The following is an 18,993-nucleotide window of genomic DNA, read 5'->3' as shown; positions in this document are numbered from 1 at the left end:
GGGGGGGGGGGAGGGGTATAAAGTGTACAATACCTATTTATCCCTACTTCAATAAGGTCGTTGAAAGATATTTTTGTCATAAAGAAATACATGAATAAATAAATAAATAAAACTCTAGCTCGACTGCTCCGTCATTCAATCGCCTAAAATTGGTGGTCCTTGGGTCGGCTAGGTTCATCCGGTAGATTTCGCTAAGTCAGGGTAGATAATCGGCTTTTATACGTTGGTTAGACGGTTGATCACGCCAAGGACAGTCAGTCGACTTGGCTAAGGACAGTCGGTCGGCTTGGCTAAGAATAGTTGGTTGACTTTTTAGGTCCATGGGTCGCCAAACTTAGTTTGGTCGGCTGCTTTGGTTTGAATGTTAGTTGTTGACCCCTTAAATTGATTTTGAAGTTATTTAATGTTAATTATTAATGCTAATGATTTTTACGAGCAATTATGTACAAACCAACCAAAGGTCATTATTTACAAATCAAGCACCATCTTTCATCCATTTTTAAAATTCGCACTCAAACATCAAAATTCAACGTAAATCCCCAACCCATATTTTTCATTTATATCAAGTTCTCAATAGTTTGATCATGACACACATAAATACACCTGTTCGGTAGTTCAAAAAAAACACCCGAGTGGTTTATTTGTAAACATCGATATTTCAGGGTATTTTGTATGTAATTATCCTTATTTTTTAATTAAGAAAATAATGTAATAAAATAAAATAAAATAAAATAATGTTAATATATTTATCTATCAAAAATGTAATTAATCTACTTTTATAACGAATCTCTCATGCCCACTCGCTCCCCAATTCTCAAATCAAAGGAGAGGAACTCGTCATGAAGCTCAAGTGGAACACATCAACGATAAGTTGCAAGTGACTCAAGCTGGCAAGAGAGCCCACTTGAGCATAACTCAATAATAGGCTCACGAGCCAAGCTTATCGAGCCTCGAGCCACGAGCTAGAGTATAACTCAATTCTTTATCAAGCTCAAACTCAAGTTTTGGGTGACTCGACTAGTTAGCTTGTCAAGCAGCTTGAACAACGACTTTAATCGCAATCACAAGTTTAGTCAACAGACGAGAAATAGCTATGGAGTGTGCTAATAAGCAATAAAACCTATTTTCAACTGCCCTAGGCTAATTGACTGCAAGCAGGATATGATAACTCCTATAAATCCAAATTTAATAAATTCAAACATATTTTTATTCTAGGATTAAATATGTTAGATTAAATATGAGTTTAATATTACATATTGCTAATATAATTATTATGTTTATTTAATCTGATCTTAACCATTATTTCTAATTATTTAGATTAATAATTAACTATTTATTAAATTAATTAATCATCAAGAAAAAATTCTCAAACTAATTCTTTATGATGTAATATTATTATTCATTAATTAATTATTGATTAGTTATTATTAATTAATTAATTAATTTGATAAACTTAATTACTTTTTAATATTTAATTGAATTTCTTTTAATTAGTTAAAAAATAATTACTTAAAGTTTATAAAATTAATTATAATTAATTTAATATCATATTTATTAATTAGTAAATATTAAATAAAATTATATTAAATTCCGAAAGCTATCTTCGGCTGCCACCACGTCCTGCCCGCAAACTTCGCCTATCTCGTTAACCCCCACTACCAGTTCCGCCTGAAGCCTTGGGCTAACTGCATCCTCCCATCGTTTCCGAAACCGTCGCGATATAGTCGGCACTGGAGCTAGCTGGGAATATAAAGGACGGGATCGCGGCGTGCAAAGTTCTGTGAAGCTCCCGTACTCCTGCCCGACTCGCCGTCCTCTCTGTCTTCCCCTCTCCCTTCCTCTCACCCCCGTTTGCGCGCTTCAGCCCCGCCATATCCCGTAAATCCACCTTCGAACTGGACGTACTAAATCCAGGATTTAAGGCAAAACGGAGAAGAACGGGATTCAAGATCCTGTAGGATTTTAAATTGTCATTTGTGCTGTTTAGCAGGATTTAGGTTTAATCTTGCTCAAATCCTGCTACCAAGCATTCCGTCGCAGCCACAACTCGCACGTCTCGCGTCTTTCTTTTGCCTCCAGGCCTCACCCGCTCGTCTCTTCGCCGAATCGATCTCTAGTCTCCGGTGTAGGCCGCGAGGCATCTTGCAGGTCTATTCTAAAACATAATCTCTTGATTTTCTTCTCTCTTTTTATCGCTTGCTTGCAACCTGAGTTCGTCGTTCGCTGATCAGGTAGCCAAGTATCCCAGTCTTGGTGGCTGTCGTTGGCTGTTTGCTCAACAGAATCAACATTGTAAGTCTCTTTGGTCTTTGCCACAAAAAAATTATGAGCCTTTAGGAATTATTTTGGGAAAGAAAGAACATATCACTGTTCTAACTCCGGATTAAATTAAAGATTCTAAATTTCCATGGTTTAGATTAGCTTTTATTTGAAATTTCAAGATCCTCATTCACTAGAACTCAAATTTTTTTTTTTAAAGCTCTGTCACTTAGCCCTATTTCATATTATTATTTAAAACCAGAAAAATTATTACTAAGACCTATTTTATTATCTAAATATTGAGTATGTAACTGTGTATGTATATATAGTTTAAGTGTGAACTGATTAATGTTTTAATTCAAGGAAAAAAACTATAGTCTGATGTTTCATAATGCTTCATATATATTATAAACTGTTTAAGGTCATTCAGAGGTGCTAATATTGACAGAAAATGGTTGATGCATACAATAGTGGTGTTATTTATACCAAAAACATTTGTTTAAATCTTGTTGAACTTTCAAATTACAAAATATTCAAGTTATGCATTTATATTTAACAATGGATTAGCAAATGTACTTATATTATGTACATGTATGTATGTATCTGTGCATGTATATTTGTATAAATTATTATGTGAAATTTACATACATTCCACACAATTCATGTGTATTTCACTTTTAAAAAAGTAGTAATAGTGGTATATTTTATGTGATATTAAATATTTAAGTGATATGTGTAAATATGAAAATTTAGATGTCTGATTTGTAAATACATAAGTCTAATGCCATTAGGAAAGATTTCTTCCTATGCGCTTCTTGAAATTCATTTTACTTTCCCTTTTCTCTGAACTCTTAGAGGTATTACTATTATATTTATCATTTATAAAGATCTATTAAACTGCATGCTTGCCTTCTTAGGTGGGTATCTCATCATACAAACACTATTATACAAATATCTTTTTTTTTTTTACATATATGCATATCATATTGGCAATAAGTTTGCTTGATTATTATTACAAAATCGATAACATGGGTTGCATTAATTATAATATTCAAATATCATTAATTATTTTGTTTATTCTTTTTCATTCAATATGATAACCGCACTTATGGAGAATAAGTTACTGAATCTAGAAAATGAGAAGCCGATTATTGAAGTACAAATTGTTAATGAAATTGATACCGACACTTTGAATGATAATAATAGTGCAGAGAAAAACAAAGTTACTTAGGAGAAAGTTGATGAGGATGAAGAAGATGCTAACCCTGAAAATTCAGTTGAAACTAAGAAAAGAAAAAAAATTCATAGGATTGGGAGGTGTTTAAATAGATTATTCTTCTTGATGTTTACTATAATAGTTTAAATTCAGATCTTTAAGTAAATAAATGACAACTTCCATTAAGTTATCATAAATTTCATAAGTAATAGCTACTATCCACATATCCTCCCTTTTCCCCCTTTTTGAAATGACACTTACAAAATTATAGTTATAAATCAACAAAACAACAATAAGAAAAGATGAACATGATGGCGACAAATAAAGGGCTAGACATTGCAATATCAAAATGATTATATTTTCTCATTTTCTTCCACCAAGATCGAATGAGCAAATCTTGGTATTAAATTGCAATGTATGCTAAGAATAAACTATCTTCTAGTAGTAATATTGCATTATGAACTTGGAGATTTTTATTCTTTTTTACATGGACCCTTTTTAGGGAACCTAGCACAAGAAATAAAGAAAAAAATTTCAGCATGATTTAGTAGACTTTCTATTTTCTCTTATTTCAATATGCCCAATATTCATAAGAAATGCCTCTATGCAAAGAATTAAGAATAAAAGTTAGAAGAATTTAATACCAAAGGAGGATAAGATATTTCATATAGAAATAATACCAAAAAGAAACGAACATTCCTCTAGAAATTAATATGAAAGAGAATAAACTTCAATTAAAATAAGTTTACACTTTCCTTAATTTTTAAGATATTACGTGTTTTTCTTTAGAATAGGATATCCGTCCTTTGAAAAATTAAACAACCCGAATGAGGAGGGTTGAGTTAAGTTTATAGCAATGGATATAGCAGCCTTCTCAGTTGGGCTAACTATTTTATTAAATGGATATTGTTTAACATAAATTAAAATAAAGCTCAATCTTTGAGAATGGAAGTTCTTTAGACAATAATAGTTCTTGGAATGTAACTCAGTGACTTAGTGACACTAATTTAAACAATATGTTTATCCTACTTTAGGTTTCTTCTTATTTAATGTATACATGAAATTACATTTTGATATTCATATCCGGCTTAGGAAATTGTGAGTCCGCTATTACATTTGAGCGAGAGAAATTATTCTCCCTTGATTATTTATTATTGTATTTTTATTTCTTCCCTTTTTATCATGTGACTTGAATTTCACTTCAATAGTATGAGGGTTAGTCTAAGTTGTATATATATTTTTTATTTGCTTAATGAGAAAGGGATAGTTTTTACTCTAAATTATAGATAGTATCAGAGCTAGGGAAGAACCCTAGACCTCCTTTCAGCTGCTGGATTCCTCTTTGCAGCTTGCAGGCACTCTTTTGCTCCAGCTCCCTTCACTTGTCGGATCGCAGTTTCCAGCCAGACAAACTTCCACTGCCTCTCTGCACCCAGGCTTCCGTCACTCTGTTTCCCGCAAGCGCCCGTGACTCCGACTGTTTTCACACAGAGAAGTCCGCAGAGATAGGAATCTCGGGATTTTGTCTCTAGTGGAAATTATAATCATGAACATGCAGTTTTCTTTGTCTAGTAGAAATCATAAGTCGGTATGATCAATTTTTTGCCTTTGGTTTTGCATCAAACATCGTAGCTCACAAATCTGAAGGAGATGGGGACATTTTATTGGAAATCAAATCCACTTGGCAAGGTCCGAACTTTCTCTCTCCAACGGAATTCAAATGCTCTCGCTCATTGGAATTTTTTCTCCAGTGTAATTCAAGACCTTGCCTGTCACAATCAGGTCTGACCCACATCTCTGTGGTGGCGATCATGTGTTAGTGACAAACAGTTTTGGGTGGAAATTCTGTGTCGGTGACATAGTTTTCTCTCCAATGAAAATTTTATGTTGACAACAGATAGTTTAGTTTTTTAGTGGAAATCCTGTTGACAACGGACAACAGTGGATATTCTGATGATGGCCAAATACGACAAAGAGCTATTTGTTCCTTATTTGAACCGGAACCTAGAATGTTTGATTCTGCATCATCTGAAGTCTATTCTTGCATTACTAATCACAAAATACATGACAAGATTTTCGTCTAATGGTTTCAATCTTTGTTTTTATACACATTTGGTGAAGAAAAAGATGATAATCTCACCAAAGAAAAAATACCATAAGTTACTAATCCTAAACATCATATATAAAATATTAAAGATCACATAATCATGTTATGGCTTGTTAATTCCACAACTAGGGTAACTCCATGACCAGGGAAATTAGAAAAAAACTCTCTTGTACAAAACGACAAAATAAATATGAGATGTTGGAAGGGAAACATATTCAAGTATTGACAATATTTTTGAATTGTTTGAGATTGAAGCTATATTATATGACCCGTGACAAGGTGAGTTGAATGTTAACATTTCAATATTTTTAAAATATTGACCCCAACTAGATATTTATAAAACATACACATGGAGGTACTCATAAGATTCTATCATTTACAAAACAATTGTTTAACAAAAGAGAAGCATCAAGTTTCTTCTAGGACTCAACAATGAACTAGACAAAATCAGAGGAAGGATTATGAGAACAAACCTCTTCTTTCATTTGGTTGAAGCCTTTGCTGAAAAGTACGAAGGGAAGAGAGTAGGAAGAAACTCATGATAACAGTTAATCCCATTATATCAAATATTGACAAGTCGGCTTTATACACTCACAAATCATTATATCACTAAACAACAAATCAAATTGGAATAGATCTTTGTGTGAACATGGTAAAAACCTTAGTCATTTGAAGAAGTGTTGGAAAATTTATGGAAAACCACAGATTGTTAGCTTAGTAAAATCAAATGTGATAGAAAAAATAAGCATACACAACATCAAAGGAAGACAAGCCTCACAAACAGAGTCCATTCAACGAATAGAGTTCGTTCAACAAGGAACAAATTGAAGCTCTCCAAAGGCTTTTGGGACAATATTACGAGTCTTCTACTAGCGTTCTAGCATATCAAGGAAGTCTTCCACCTACTCTTATTGCTCTCAGAAGGAAGAATTTGCTTTTGATAGTGGACTTTGGATCATTTTATCACATGACAAGTGATATCTTTGCTTTCCAATCATTCCATTCTTGCAAACACAATACTGCAGTTAGAATGCGAATGACTCCATCTCATCTGTGAAATGAAGAGAAAGTGTGAAACTCATAAATGATCTTACTCTTCAATCTGCGCTTTCTAAACTTTACTGTAATTTACCGATTATAAGTAAACTCATTCGTGATATGAATTATGTTACTAAATTTTACTATAATTTGTGTGAATTTTAGATGATGCACTTGGGAAGGTGATTGAAAGCGTTGATATATATCATGGACTTTATTTGCTCATTAGGATGTCCCATCATTCATAATCATTTGTGTTAAGTGTTGTATATGAATCTATTTCTCATAAAAATCAAGTTATGTCATGATATTTTTGTCTTCGACATCCTAACTTCTATTATATTGAAAAATTATACCCTCATTTATTTTTCAATTAAAAGTCTTGTTCTTATAATTGTGAAACTGCCAACTAGCTAAACATACTCGACAAGTTTACCCAATCCTCAAATACAAACCAACACATCTCTCCTCTATGGTTCATAGTGATATCTGGGTGATCTCAAAAGAAAAAAAATGCAAATGAGGCTAGGTGGTTTGTCACATTCATTGATGACCACTCCAGAACCACTTAGGTCTTTCTCATGAAAAAAAATATGAAATTGCCAATATATTTAAAACCTCCCACAGTATGATTCTCACCCAATTTTAAAGCAAAATAGAACTTCTCAAAATCGATAATGCAAAAGACTTGTAGAACTCCACTCTCAACCTTTGTCTACTCAAAAATAAGATAATTCATATAAACATTTGTGTTGACATACCAACAAAATGATGTGGCTGAGAAAAAGAATGTACATTTCCTTGAAATGACCCTGTCAATTCTATTCACTAACAATTTACCTAAGCACTTCTGAGGGAATGCAATTTTTACATCCACTATCTCATAAATAGGATGTCCAACAGAGTGCTAAACTTTAACAACTCTAATAATATTTTCTACCCACATATTCAGTCATTCACTTCTAACCTACTAATAAAAATTTTTGGTTGCGTCGCTTTTGTTCATCTACATTTACCTAATCAGACCAAACTTGAACTCAGGTTAATCAAATGCATCTTTATGGGCTACTCTTTAAACAAAAAGGGGTATAAATTCTACTCTTCAGAAACAAGAAAATTCAACAACTCCATGGATGTCGCATTCTTTGAAACCAATCATATTACCCTAAATCTAATATTCACGGGGAGAGTTGGAGAGAATATCAGATTTAGGATACCATCTAGGAACTTCAAGCTCATCTCCATTGTATCAATGATGAACCCACTCTTGTCCCCACGATCACAAATCACTTTGAAAATGAACTTGTTATTCTGCTAAAGTCTCTCACAGTTCCCACCAAAAATCAAGAACTCTGTGTGTACACCAGAAAAGAAGAATCCAGTGAGCATGTAAGGGACGTGTAAAATTAGAAATGCAAATCACCGGAACCCCAAGTATTCACACAGTGGTTGGTCAACACATCATGAACACCAAGAGAAAGAAGAAGCGCAAGAATGCACAAAATACTCGATAGAAGAATTTTTAACATGAAAAATTATCATTATATTAGAAATCTTTTGTTCATCACGTAGATAATGTGTATGTCTCAAATTCAATCCAAGAGACCTTTATTATTCTTGCTTGGAAAAATGTTGTGAAAGAAGAGATTCCCTTGAAAATAATGATACCTGAATCATAACAACTCCGTCAACTAGAAAAAGTGTTGTAGGGTGCAATTGAGTATTCACTGCTAAATGCAAAACATATGAGAGCATATAAAGGTTCAATGCTAGACTTTTAGCAAAAACATATTTTATAAGTGAACATAAATCAGCAACACTTGTTTTATTTATGTTCAATCTCTGCTAGGAAGAAACTGAGGAAATATAATCATTTTGATATTTCTATGTCTGGCCCATTATTTTCCACCATCATGTTCATTATTTCCCATGGGTGTTGTTGATTTATAAGTGCAATTTTGTGATGATACATGTGAGATAATGGGAAGAAGGAGGATTTATGTGGATTGTAGCTATTACTTATGAAATTGATGATAACTTAATTGAAGTTGTCATCTGTATACTTAAAGATCTGAATTCAAACTTTTATCATTATTTTTTTTAACCTTACCTTATCTTTGAGTTTTGTCTTACAAATAAATTCTTGGATTAATGTATCTTTTTTATTAGCTTCAATAAAAAATGGAGATTTTAATTTCTTATCTTTGTTTAATGTTGATTAATTCTTTATTCTACATTTGCAGGCTTAAAATAGTCAGACTGATTTTAAAAAGGAACAATGGCGGTTCATAGTTGTGTTAACCAAGTTTTTTCAGACAATGGAGAAGATGATGATGGGCCTGCAATTTTTAAGAGAACTAATCCATCATCCAAGCAAAATCAGTTAAATTCCTCTTCTAGGAAGTTATTATCGTCTCAAAATAGTGTTGGATTTTTTAAAGAACGTACATCTAGCATGGTGCATGCTTCCAAGGATAAAAGTTTAGGGATGAAGGATACAGCTGCACCTTCTTCCAAAATTTCATCTGAAAAGTCCAAGTCTGTAAGCTCAAATGCTTCTTTTTTTGTTCATGACAATGCAATAGGCTCAGCGGGTCAGAATTTGGTTTCTAGGAACCAGATGAAGGCATCCCATTCTGGCAAGATTTTTGTGGCTGAGAATTCCGTTTCTCAAAATAGTGTTGGATTTATTGCAGAACGTACATCTAGCATGGTGCATGCTTCCAAGGTTAAAAGTTTAGGGATGAAGAAGGATACAGCTGCACCTTCTTCCAAAATTTCATCTGAAAAGTTCAAGTCTGTAAGCTCAAATACTTCTTCTTTTGTTCATGACAATGCTTCCAAGGATAAAAGTTTAGGGATGAAGAAGGATACAGCTGCACCTTCTTCCAAAATTTCATCTGAAAAGTCCAAGTCCGTAAGCTCAAATGCTTCTTCTTTTGTTCATGACAATGCAATAGGCTCAGTGGGCCAGAATTTGGTTTCTAGGGACCAGATGAAGGCATCCCATTCTGGCAAGTCTTTTGTGGCTGAGAATTCCGTTTCTCAAAATAGTGTTGGATTTATTGCAGAACGTACATCTAGCATGGTGCATGCTTCCAAGGTTAAAAGTTTAGGGATGAAGAAGGATACAGCTGCACCTTCTTCCAAAATTTCATCTGAAAAGTTCCAGTCTGTAAGCTCAAATGCTTCTTCTTTTGTTCATGACAATGCTTCCAAGGATAAAAGTTTAGGGATGAAGAAGGATACAGCTGCACCTTCTTCCAAAATTTCATCTGAAAAGTCCAAGTCTGTAAGCTCAAATGCTTCTTCTTTTGTTCATGACAATGCAATAGGCTCAGTGGGTCGGAATTTGGTTTCTAGGGACCAGATGAAGGCATCCCATTCTGGCAAGTCTTTTGTGGCTGAGAATTCCGATGATTCCATTGATAATATGCCTTTAAGCTTTAGAATTAGTTCATCCTCAAAGGGAAATAATTCCACGGCTGTTCTAAAGGCACCGAAGCAGTCAATGGCCAGTGGTTTAACAAGTAAATCTTCTGTCCAAACCATATCAGGGAAAGCAAGAAGTTCTGATGGTTCTGATGATGATGATAATGTTCCCTTGAGTGCTAAATTTATTTCTGCTTCTTTAGCACCTCACAGTAGCAATTCCTTACTGGCAGCAAAGGTAAGCATCAAGGAATCTGCTTCTGATTCAGAAGATGAAAAACCTTTGCTTTCTAGACTTCAAGCAAAGATCGAGGGTGCTGCATCTATTAAATTAAACTCCAATGAGAATTTTTTTCCTTCTAAAATTGTGGCAAATGGTTATGCCAAGAAAGAATCAATTGATGGCTTGACACACTCCAAAGGCTCAAGTAAAAGGCCTTTTGATGACAATAATAACTCGGCTGAGACCTCTGTTAAGAAAGCAAAACTTCTAGATGGCTCATCTTCCATTAAATTTAAACGGGAAGAACTAGTTAATAAAGAGCAGATGATGGATGATGACCATATACCAATTTCTCAGAGAATGAAAAAGACAGTTTTTTCTGGAAATCAAGTATCTGTGAAGAATGAAATTAAAAAAACTACGTCATTTAAGAAAGATGGTAAGCAGATGAGAACACTGAAGGACTCAAAATATTCCAAGTCATCTAAAGTACCTCCTGGCTCTGGTGGAGGGCTGAAGTGGACTACCTTGGAGCATAATGGTGTTATTTTTCCTCCGCCATACAATCCTCATGGGATTAAAATGCTCTACAATGGTCAGCCAGTTGATTTGACTCCTGAGCAAGAGGAGGTGATGTTATAGAAAAATTTACTACATCTTAATTCTTGATGCACCATTCATTATAGTTGTGGTCACTTGCTTAGAGGTTTTCAAAATATTTTTAATTCCTGCTCTTATTTTTCTAGTTATTTTTCAGGTTGCTACAATGTTTGCCGTCATGAAGGACACAGATTATGCCACAAAGCCTAAATTCATTGATTTCATTGAGAACTTCATGAATGATTGGAGGCAAATACTTGGCAAAAATCATGTCATTAAAAAGTTTGAGCTTTGCGATTTCACTCCTATCTATGAGTGGCATCTAAGAGAGAAGGAAAAGAAAAAGCAGATGAGTTCAGAGGTAAGTTCTACATCTGATTGCCTCAGAATCTTCATTGCTTTGTTGAGCTATGTTTTTTTTGTGGGGACATAGACATTGATAGGTTGGGTGCAAACTTGAGGATTAACAAGGTTATGTGTGGTTTTAGAATTCCGCCTGTTTTTTGTGAAGGAACAGAAAGCAGAATGCTGAACATGATTTGACTATTCATTGCAAAGACCTATTACTGCAGCTTGTTTGGAATAGAATATGCTTTCACTAAGTTTTTATTTCACAGTAACCATCATTTATTTGGAATCCAATTAACAATCTATTTGAGATTCATTGTTGAATATCAAAATTTGTTTTTGGCTTGGGTAGTTTTTATGCGTATGTTTACAATATCATCAAACTAAAGGAGGTTTTATATAGCTGCTGATGGTTAGTTTGATGGCAAATAGGAATTATTGTTTCATCAAATAAAATTAAGAAAGCACATTAACTATTAAAAAATCATTAACAATACCATGTGTTGCTCGTGATTCTTTCTTTTTGAAGTAATTTCTTGAATTCTTATGTTTTCCTTAGCTGAATAAAATGATCACTGAGCTGAAGATGTATTGAATGCTTATTTTATATGAACTATATTTTTCGGAATGCAGTTCTATTTATTTTTGTTATTTAAATTTCTTGCCCAGATATGGTTCAATTTTCCTTTTTGTCTTTTTTTTTTTTTTTTTTTTTTTTTTTTTGTCAAGAAAGGTTTGAATATCTCATGGGATGACATGTCTAACAGAAAATTTTCTTCTTAAATTTGTGTAGGAGAAGAAGCAGCTAAAAGAAGATAAGATGAAGCAAGAAGAGAAATATATGTGGGCTATTGTTGATGGAGTAAAAGAGAAGGTATAGCTTATGCTTCTTTTTGAAATATTGTATCCTTCTCGTTGCATAATTAAATGTTTGTGGATTAGTTTAAGCAAAGAATAATACAATGATTCTCAGTTCGTGTGAACAGGAGTCTATTTGAACATTATCTGTCTTTGGTCTTTTAATTTTTGCTATATTTTTCTATGCCATGTGATGCTTTGTAAAAATGTTTATGGTTTCAATTGATCATATTATTTCTGTTTCTGTTGCTAACAGGTCAAGTTATTCATCAACAAATGATTTACATACAAAATCATCATCATCATATAGTCTTTGTGCTTTGTGAATGCTGTATCCATATCATCAATCATCATTTATAGAAGTATTTTACCCAGTTCTGTCACGTGCTTCTTCCAGGTTGGAAATTTCAGGGTGGAACCGCCAGGATTATTCCGTGGCCGTGGAGAACACCCGAAGGTTTGCACTCTTTGTTGCATTTGTTTTCCCTGAATTAAACTGTCTGTGATGAGTAAATAAGTTAGTTTTTCTCTTCAGTTTATGACTCCTTTTGTTTGTTTTATTGTTTCCACTGTGGCAGATGGGAAAACTGAAAAGGCGCATTAGACCAAGAGACATTACAATTAACATTGGCAAAAGTGCCCCAATTCCTGAGTGTCCTATACCTGGTGAAAGGTGACGATCACAATTTTATAAAAGGAAGATAATTATGAAATGATTTATGATTTATGCTTCTAAGTTTGTTTTTTTCAGGTGGAAAGAGGTAAAGCGTGACAATACTGTCACCTGGCTAGCTTATTGGAGTGATCCAGTCAATTCGAAAGAGTACAAATACGTTTTTCTGGCGGCGAGCAGCTCTTTGAAGGGTCAAAGTGACAAAGAGAAGTATGAAAAGGCAAGAATGTTGAAGGTAACATAATTTAGCATGAATGCATTATGAGATGTTGCTCTTAATGAACAGAGACCGTTAAAGCTTTTGTCATTCTGTTTATCTTCTTCATTTTTTTTCTCAGTAATACCATGTTGACATCATTTTTTTTTGTATTTTTTTTTTTTTTTTTTTTTGCAGAAATACATACAAAACATTCGTGCAAACTATACAAAAGATTTTACCAGTAAAGATGCTACAAAGAGACAGATTGCTGTAGCCACATATCTCATTGATAAGCTAGCACTAAGGGCAGGCAATGAGAAGGTATAGTTGTAATCAATGTAAATTTTCTGTTGTCCTCGTCAAGCTTTGCTTTACCTTTTTTGGCTGTGCTGTTATTGTTCACATCTTGTGCTTTCAACTTCTCTATGCTTATATTGCAAAGTTTCTGATTATGTAATTGTGTCCTGCATGGTTCTTTTATGAGCTTTGTTGAGATTTTCTGGCATATTCAGAAACCACTAAAATTGGCAAGATACTGATAAGCATGGCAAGATATGCTATTATACTTTATGATCTGTCACTTGCATGAATGTTTGATATGCGTTTGTTGATGTACTATTCTACTGTATAATCACTCTTCAGTCAATTTCATGAATGTTACTCTTTAAGCTTTTAATTGCAAGTTATAGAATCATGTTTTTCAAGCCTTTTAGCTTTTTGGCATTTCTCAACACAAAATTCTGTGCCGAGGGATGATTTCCATTTCTGCTGTCTTTCTGCATGCTCTTTTGGATCAGTTTTGTGGCAGTTTATGTTCTTTCTGCTAAACTCAGTTGTATTTGGCATGTGAAGTGTGCTAGTATATGAGATAGTATCTCTATCCACCTTCTAAGGGGCTCATTTCAGTACATTTTTAACAGATCATATTGTCACTTCATTAAAAATTCAGTGTTAAAACTGGAATGCTGATAGTGTAGTTTAATAAATCCTATAATTTCACTTGAGATGCTTCCATGTAGATTTAATTAGAGAAATGTGGTTGTTATGCCATTACTCTAATTCCATATTTTGTATAGTAGTGAAATTACCGCTGTAATTTTCTTAGAAGGTTTTCATGATCTTTTGCCTTGTCTAAAACAACTTTTTTCTGATATGCTCTTAAATCTTGTTTCAATTAATAGAGCTTTATCCATGTCTCACTTGTGCATATATGATGGTTTTATGTAACAGATTTAATCAAATGATACAATTTTATTTTATGCGTTTGATATGCTTTTACTGTTTGAATGAAACAAATGGCAAAGACATGTACATATTTGCTTAATTTTATTTTTCCTTATGCTGTACACGAGTCAATGTCACATATGAGAAGCCATCATTTCTCTGTGAAGAAGAATATGAAAGGATTCATAGGAGATGTGAAGTTCTAAATAGCTGAGAACGTTGGTCGAATCAGCTTCTATATAGAGATTCATGTAGTAGATTGCTGGAGGGAATCGTCTCTCTATATCAATATGTTTAATAAAGGTTTATGTTGGAAGAAATTTAAAATAGATGAGCTGTAGCAACTTTGAATTTTCTGGTATTGGTTTCTCATCACCCAAACCTGCCACACCCCTACCCACTCCCGAATTGCAACAATACCAAAACATGCACAAGTTATTCATTTAGATCCAATTTATGAGGCCATTAACAAAATCCCAGTCTAAAAAAAGGACTTGAAAGGACCAAAAATAAGTTATTCTTTGATGTCATTTCTTTGAGAATGCAGAAAGTAGGAAGACGGGATGGCATTTTTTATCAATCAATAATGACTTTGTTGTTTTGCTTTTATTTTTGCATTGATTTTTATTGGGATGGCAACTCTTTTAAAAGAAAAATTGCTTTGTTTATTTTGATACAAGACAAGTCTTCTCAGTAGAACTTTTTGAGTGCATTCTAGGATGATGATGAGGCTGATACTGTTGGTTGCTGCACTTTGAAAGTGGAGAATGTTACACTACTTCCACCAAACAAGTTGCAGGTATAGACATTTTGTTTGAAATTATGATTTATTGTTGGATCTGGTTCTTATAAGCATTATTTTATTTTTATCCAGTTTGACTTTCTTGGTAAAGATTCAATTAGATATTTCAATACTGTGGAAGTTGAGTTGCCTGTCTACAAAGCAATTGGAGAGTTCCAATCTGGTAAACACAGTCCAGATTTTAGCTGTGTTGTATCTATTCGATAATCACATCGCTTATCATCTATTTCCTTACCTTTTCTCTGTTTCATTAGCGAAAAGGAATGATGGAAGGAAGAAGGCTGACGGGGATGATCTTTTCGATTTGTTAGATACAAGTAAACTCAATGCTCACCTGAAGGAACTCATGCCCGGCCTTACTGCTAAAGTTTTCCGTACATATAATGCTTCCATTACATTGGATGACATGGTAATCTTACTTGTAGCAGAAAAGTTATCCCCAACGATAACTGTGGATACAATCAAATTTTTCCAAATTGATTTTGAAAAAACAAATATTTTGCCGTAACTTATGTTTAATTTCTCTCTCCAATAAGTTTAATGAATGTCATATAAACTTAATTCCTCTATAATTTGCACACTTTTGTGCATCCCTTTTATTCTTAAAAATAGGTACCAATAGACTCTTTCTCTACTCATCAGACATTTTTTTAGCTTTTAAAATAATATTTAAAAGTTTTATAAGCAAAAAATTCTCAGATTTTCTAAATATTTTCACACTTCTATTAGAATATTATCGGGTCTTGCTTTTTCACATTTCATTTTCTTTAAAGTCTTCTCAACTTCCGTTTTATTAAAGCAACTATACATATAAAAAGCTTTGTTATTATTTGTTACTATTCATGATATTAAGATAACTAAAGTTGATCATACTTTCACATTCTACATTGAAAAATTTATCAAGTATCTCACTCACCTATGCTGAATATTCTCATCTAGAAAAAAACTCATTTTGATTTTTATCCTTGCTAGTTTTGAAAAATGATTATAATTTTGATTATACAAATATTTTTCTATTTAGTCTTTTAAGAATTGCCTTTGTCTAGTTTGCCCCACTATCTTGTTACTGACACACTATAATTTATAGTTACGGCATTGCTAGTTTATATGGCAACCTTTATGCTTGGGTTTGACAACACATTGGATTTTTTGTTGTTATGCTGACTCTGTGTGTTTAGCATGATCATGTTTTTTATGTCTTTTTACTAACGTAATTGAAGACGTTGTAACAACTTTATTCATTTAAATAGTTGAGCAAAGAAACCACGGATGGAAATGTATTAGAAAAGGTTGCAGTATATCAGATAGCCAACAAAGAGGTAATTTTCTATTCTTGCACTGTAAAATTTGATAGTGCTTGCTTAATGATATTGATTAGTTTATATTATTTTCATCCTGTATATTCTTTTAATTATAGGTTGCTATAATATGCAATCATCAAAGAAGTGTTTCAAAGTCTCATGATGCCCAGATGTCGAGATTAGATGAAAAGATAAATGAGTTGAAGGTTATATATAGAGAGAGAGAGAGAGAGAGAGTTTTGTTGGTTAATTTCTCTGCTGATTCATGTAGGACCAAAGGAAGGATCTCGAGGTTGATTTGGGCAAAGCAAAAAGAGGGAAGCCTTTGGGGATGGATGCAGATGGAAAATTGAAGAAGAATGTGGCCCCTGAGTTGTATGGATTTAAACACACTATGCCTTAGATTTGTAAATCTTTACTTCAGGCCACTTAATTATGCCAACCTTGCAGGCTGGAGAAAAGGATTATTCAGATCGATCATAAAATAGAGAAAATGGAATTGAGTAAGAAGACCAAGGAGGATCTGAAGACCGTTGCTCTAGGCACTTCTAAGATTAATTACCTTGATCCTAGGATATCTGTTGCATGGTGCAAGCGTAATGAAGTTCCCATTGAGAAGGTATATCATTTTATTCTTTCTGCTCCGTCCCATGCTGCATCTGCTGTTCGATTCTAGAAAAGGAGATAAAATTAATGGAGTTACTCCGCAATTTACTATTCGGAAGATGAAATCAACTTTCACAAGCAAAACTTGCAGCTTTTTAACCCTTTTTTCATGTCACTTTTATTTATGAGCCACGCCAGGATGCCCTGCAATGTATTTATATACAATATAGAAAGATCTCCATGCATACCATTCAATTCTTATGTATTTGCATATCTAACACTCATTTTCTTTTTTGCTGCAGATATTCAACAAGTCGCTTCTTGCAAAATTTGCATGGGCAATGGATGTGGACCCAGAATTCAGATTTTAGCCATTGAGAAAAGCCCCATCAGCCATAATATCTGAGATTATGGCATTGCTATGATTCCCATTCGTATAATTCTTATGCTCGGAAATTTCTTCAAGTGTAGTCATATTTATGAGTAGATATGTTCATGCTGCTTTTTTTTTTCCCTCTCCTTTTTATTTGTTTTTAACTTAGTGGGAAATGGACCCTAAATCTTAACAGAGCTGGAACAATTGAGATAAATACTCATCTCACATTTTTATTCTGTTGAATATATTTTCCTTTTAGTTTATTCATTTTGAACTTCAAATATATATAGAAATTCCTGGAATTTTATGAGCAGCTTTGTTTCTGATATGAACTATTCATTCTGATTCTGTCCTGCTGTAGTTTCTCTGTGGCATCCACATGCAAATAAGCTTTTATGAAACAATGTGAGGGGGGCATTTGCATGCATACCATGTTTGATTGATTTAATATCTTTTTGTTCTTTGATAATTGCGTTAGATTTGTAAATGCTTGGGAATTAAGTGATGTTCATGTAAATCTTCCTTTAATAGCAATGAAAAAACTTGTATAAACAAAAAAACATGTATTTTGGACTAGTTAGTTTATGTGTATATATAATGCTTGAAACATTGCTAAAAAGAGTTGAAACGGTATTAAGAAAAGTGCCAAAGTTAGGGATGCATTAGGTTAAATTAAGTGTCAAATTAACTCTACATTCATTCAGTTGAAATCCCAATCAGTGCCAACCAAATGCACGACATCATAGCCTGCAGAAAGAAAAAAGCAAAACAAAAATAGAGGCAGAAGTCATTAAATCTTCAACTAATGAAGGGAGTTGTTGCGAGTGCTAAATATCATTAGATTTGCTTCTTTTGATTTTATGAGCTACATGGGGGGTGGGGTGGGGGATGTATTTCCGTTCTTTTGATTTTATGAGCTACATGGGGGGTGGGGTGGGGGGATGTATTTCCGTTCTTTTTCTCTCTTCTTTCTTTTTTTTTTTTTGAAGTTTTCACAAGTTTGTCTATTTATATTCGTCGTATTATTCTCTTGTTTGAGTAAATCTTCCTCTTCGATAAAGTGAATGATCAAAAGAAGAGATGAATCAGAAGGAGGGATATACGACGAGCAATAGACTAACGAGAGAAGGAATGTGGAGCATTTTCATAAAGTGAACTTCACGTGGATAGCCCTAACACATACGTTTGAAACGAGATCGGATCCAAAATATCTTGGAGACATATCTGCGAAGAAAACTTTACGAAAGCAACCCACAACAAGAGAATCAAGTATAAATGTTTGTTATAGGGTCAAGAGCAGCTTTCAAAGGAACGTATTTCTTTGGTTAATTACATCTTGGGGATAACTAAGAAAATTCTCAATAAAAAGTGTATTGCTTATATGATTGAATGAAATTTGATTATTTTGGGAAACCAATGGATTTAAATCATCTCAAGGGAAAATTTTGATGCTTTCAACATTTATATCAGGCCATAGGGCAGTGGGTGGATCATCATAATCACTACAGGCGGCGACGCCTAAGCATGCTGGGTCCACAAAACAATACAAAAAAATGTGTTTCTATCAATTTTATAATTGATACTATTAGTGCAATAAAGCATTTTATAAAAAGTACTAGCAATAATGAAGAAATTTCCATTATGAATGTCAATTTACAACAAATTATGAGAGAAAGAAAATTCAAAAAAACAAATGATTACTAATCTCAAACTCATTATGACCAAGAATAT

General features: G+C 33.5%; 1 protein-coding gene across 4 annotated transcripts; it reads left to right on the top strand.

Moving 5' to 3' along the window:
* The first annotated feature begins 1,620 nt into the window (after positions 1–1,620).
* On the top strand, positions 1,621–17,539 carry LOC110031490 (DNA topoisomerase 1 beta-like). 4 transcript variants are annotated; one of them, XM_020734709.1, is made up of 18 exons: positions 1,621–2,148; positions 2,232–2,292; positions 8,864–9,348; positions 9,466–10,905; positions 11,033–11,236; positions 12,017–12,097; positions 12,479–12,538; positions 12,660–12,754; positions 12,833–12,989; positions 13,149–13,274; positions 14,896–14,976; positions 15,052–15,142; positions 15,234–15,388; positions 16,230–16,298; positions 16,397–16,486; positions 16,552–16,655; positions 16,731–16,899; positions 17,189–17,539. In XM_020734709.1, the coding sequence occupies exons 3-18, from the start codon at positions 8,899–8,901 to the stop codon at positions 17,255–17,257; spliced, it is 3,441 nt and encodes a 1,146-aa protein (XP_020590368.1). In that variant the 5' UTR covers positions 1,621–2,148; positions 2,232–2,292; positions 8,864–8,898; the 3' UTR covers positions 17,258–17,539. The 4 variants fall into 4 exon arrangements, with proteins under 4 accessions (XP_020590368.1, XP_020590369.1, XP_020590370.1 ...); XM_020734710.1 differs by having other exon boundaries at positions 8,864–9,723; positions 9,841–10,905; XM_020734711.1 differs by having other exon boundaries at positions 8,864–9,040; positions 9,296–10,905; positions 17,189–17,538.
* Positions 17,540–18,993: the final 1,454 nt, after the last annotated feature.

Source organism: Phalaenopsis equestris, unplaced genomic scaffold, assembly GCF_001263595.1.
Source record: "Phalaenopsis equestris unplaced genomic scaffold, ASM126359v1 Scaffold000834, whole genome shotgun sequence".
Classification (NCBI taxonomy): Eukaryota; Viridiplantae; Streptophyta; class Magnoliopsida; order Asparagales; family Orchidaceae; genus Phalaenopsis; species Phalaenopsis equestris.
Note: the sequence above shows the minus strand (reverse complement) of the source record. Positions and strands in the feature narration are given on the sequence as shown.

Bases quoted from the DNA above. Each gene is read 5' to 3' on its own strand.
- LOC110031490 (XM_020734707.1), top strand. From the start codon at position 8,899: ATGGCGGTTCATAGTTGTGTTAACCAAGTTTTTTCAGACAATGGAGAA. The intron at 12,990-13,148 runs GTAACATAATTT...TTTTTTTTGCAG, and splicing joins AAAAGGCAAGAATGTTGAAG to AAATACATACAAAACATTCG. The intron at 16,656-16,730 runs GTATGGATTTAA...CCAACCTTGCAG, and splicing joins AAGAATGTGGCCCCTGAGTT to GCTGGAGAAAAGGATTATTC.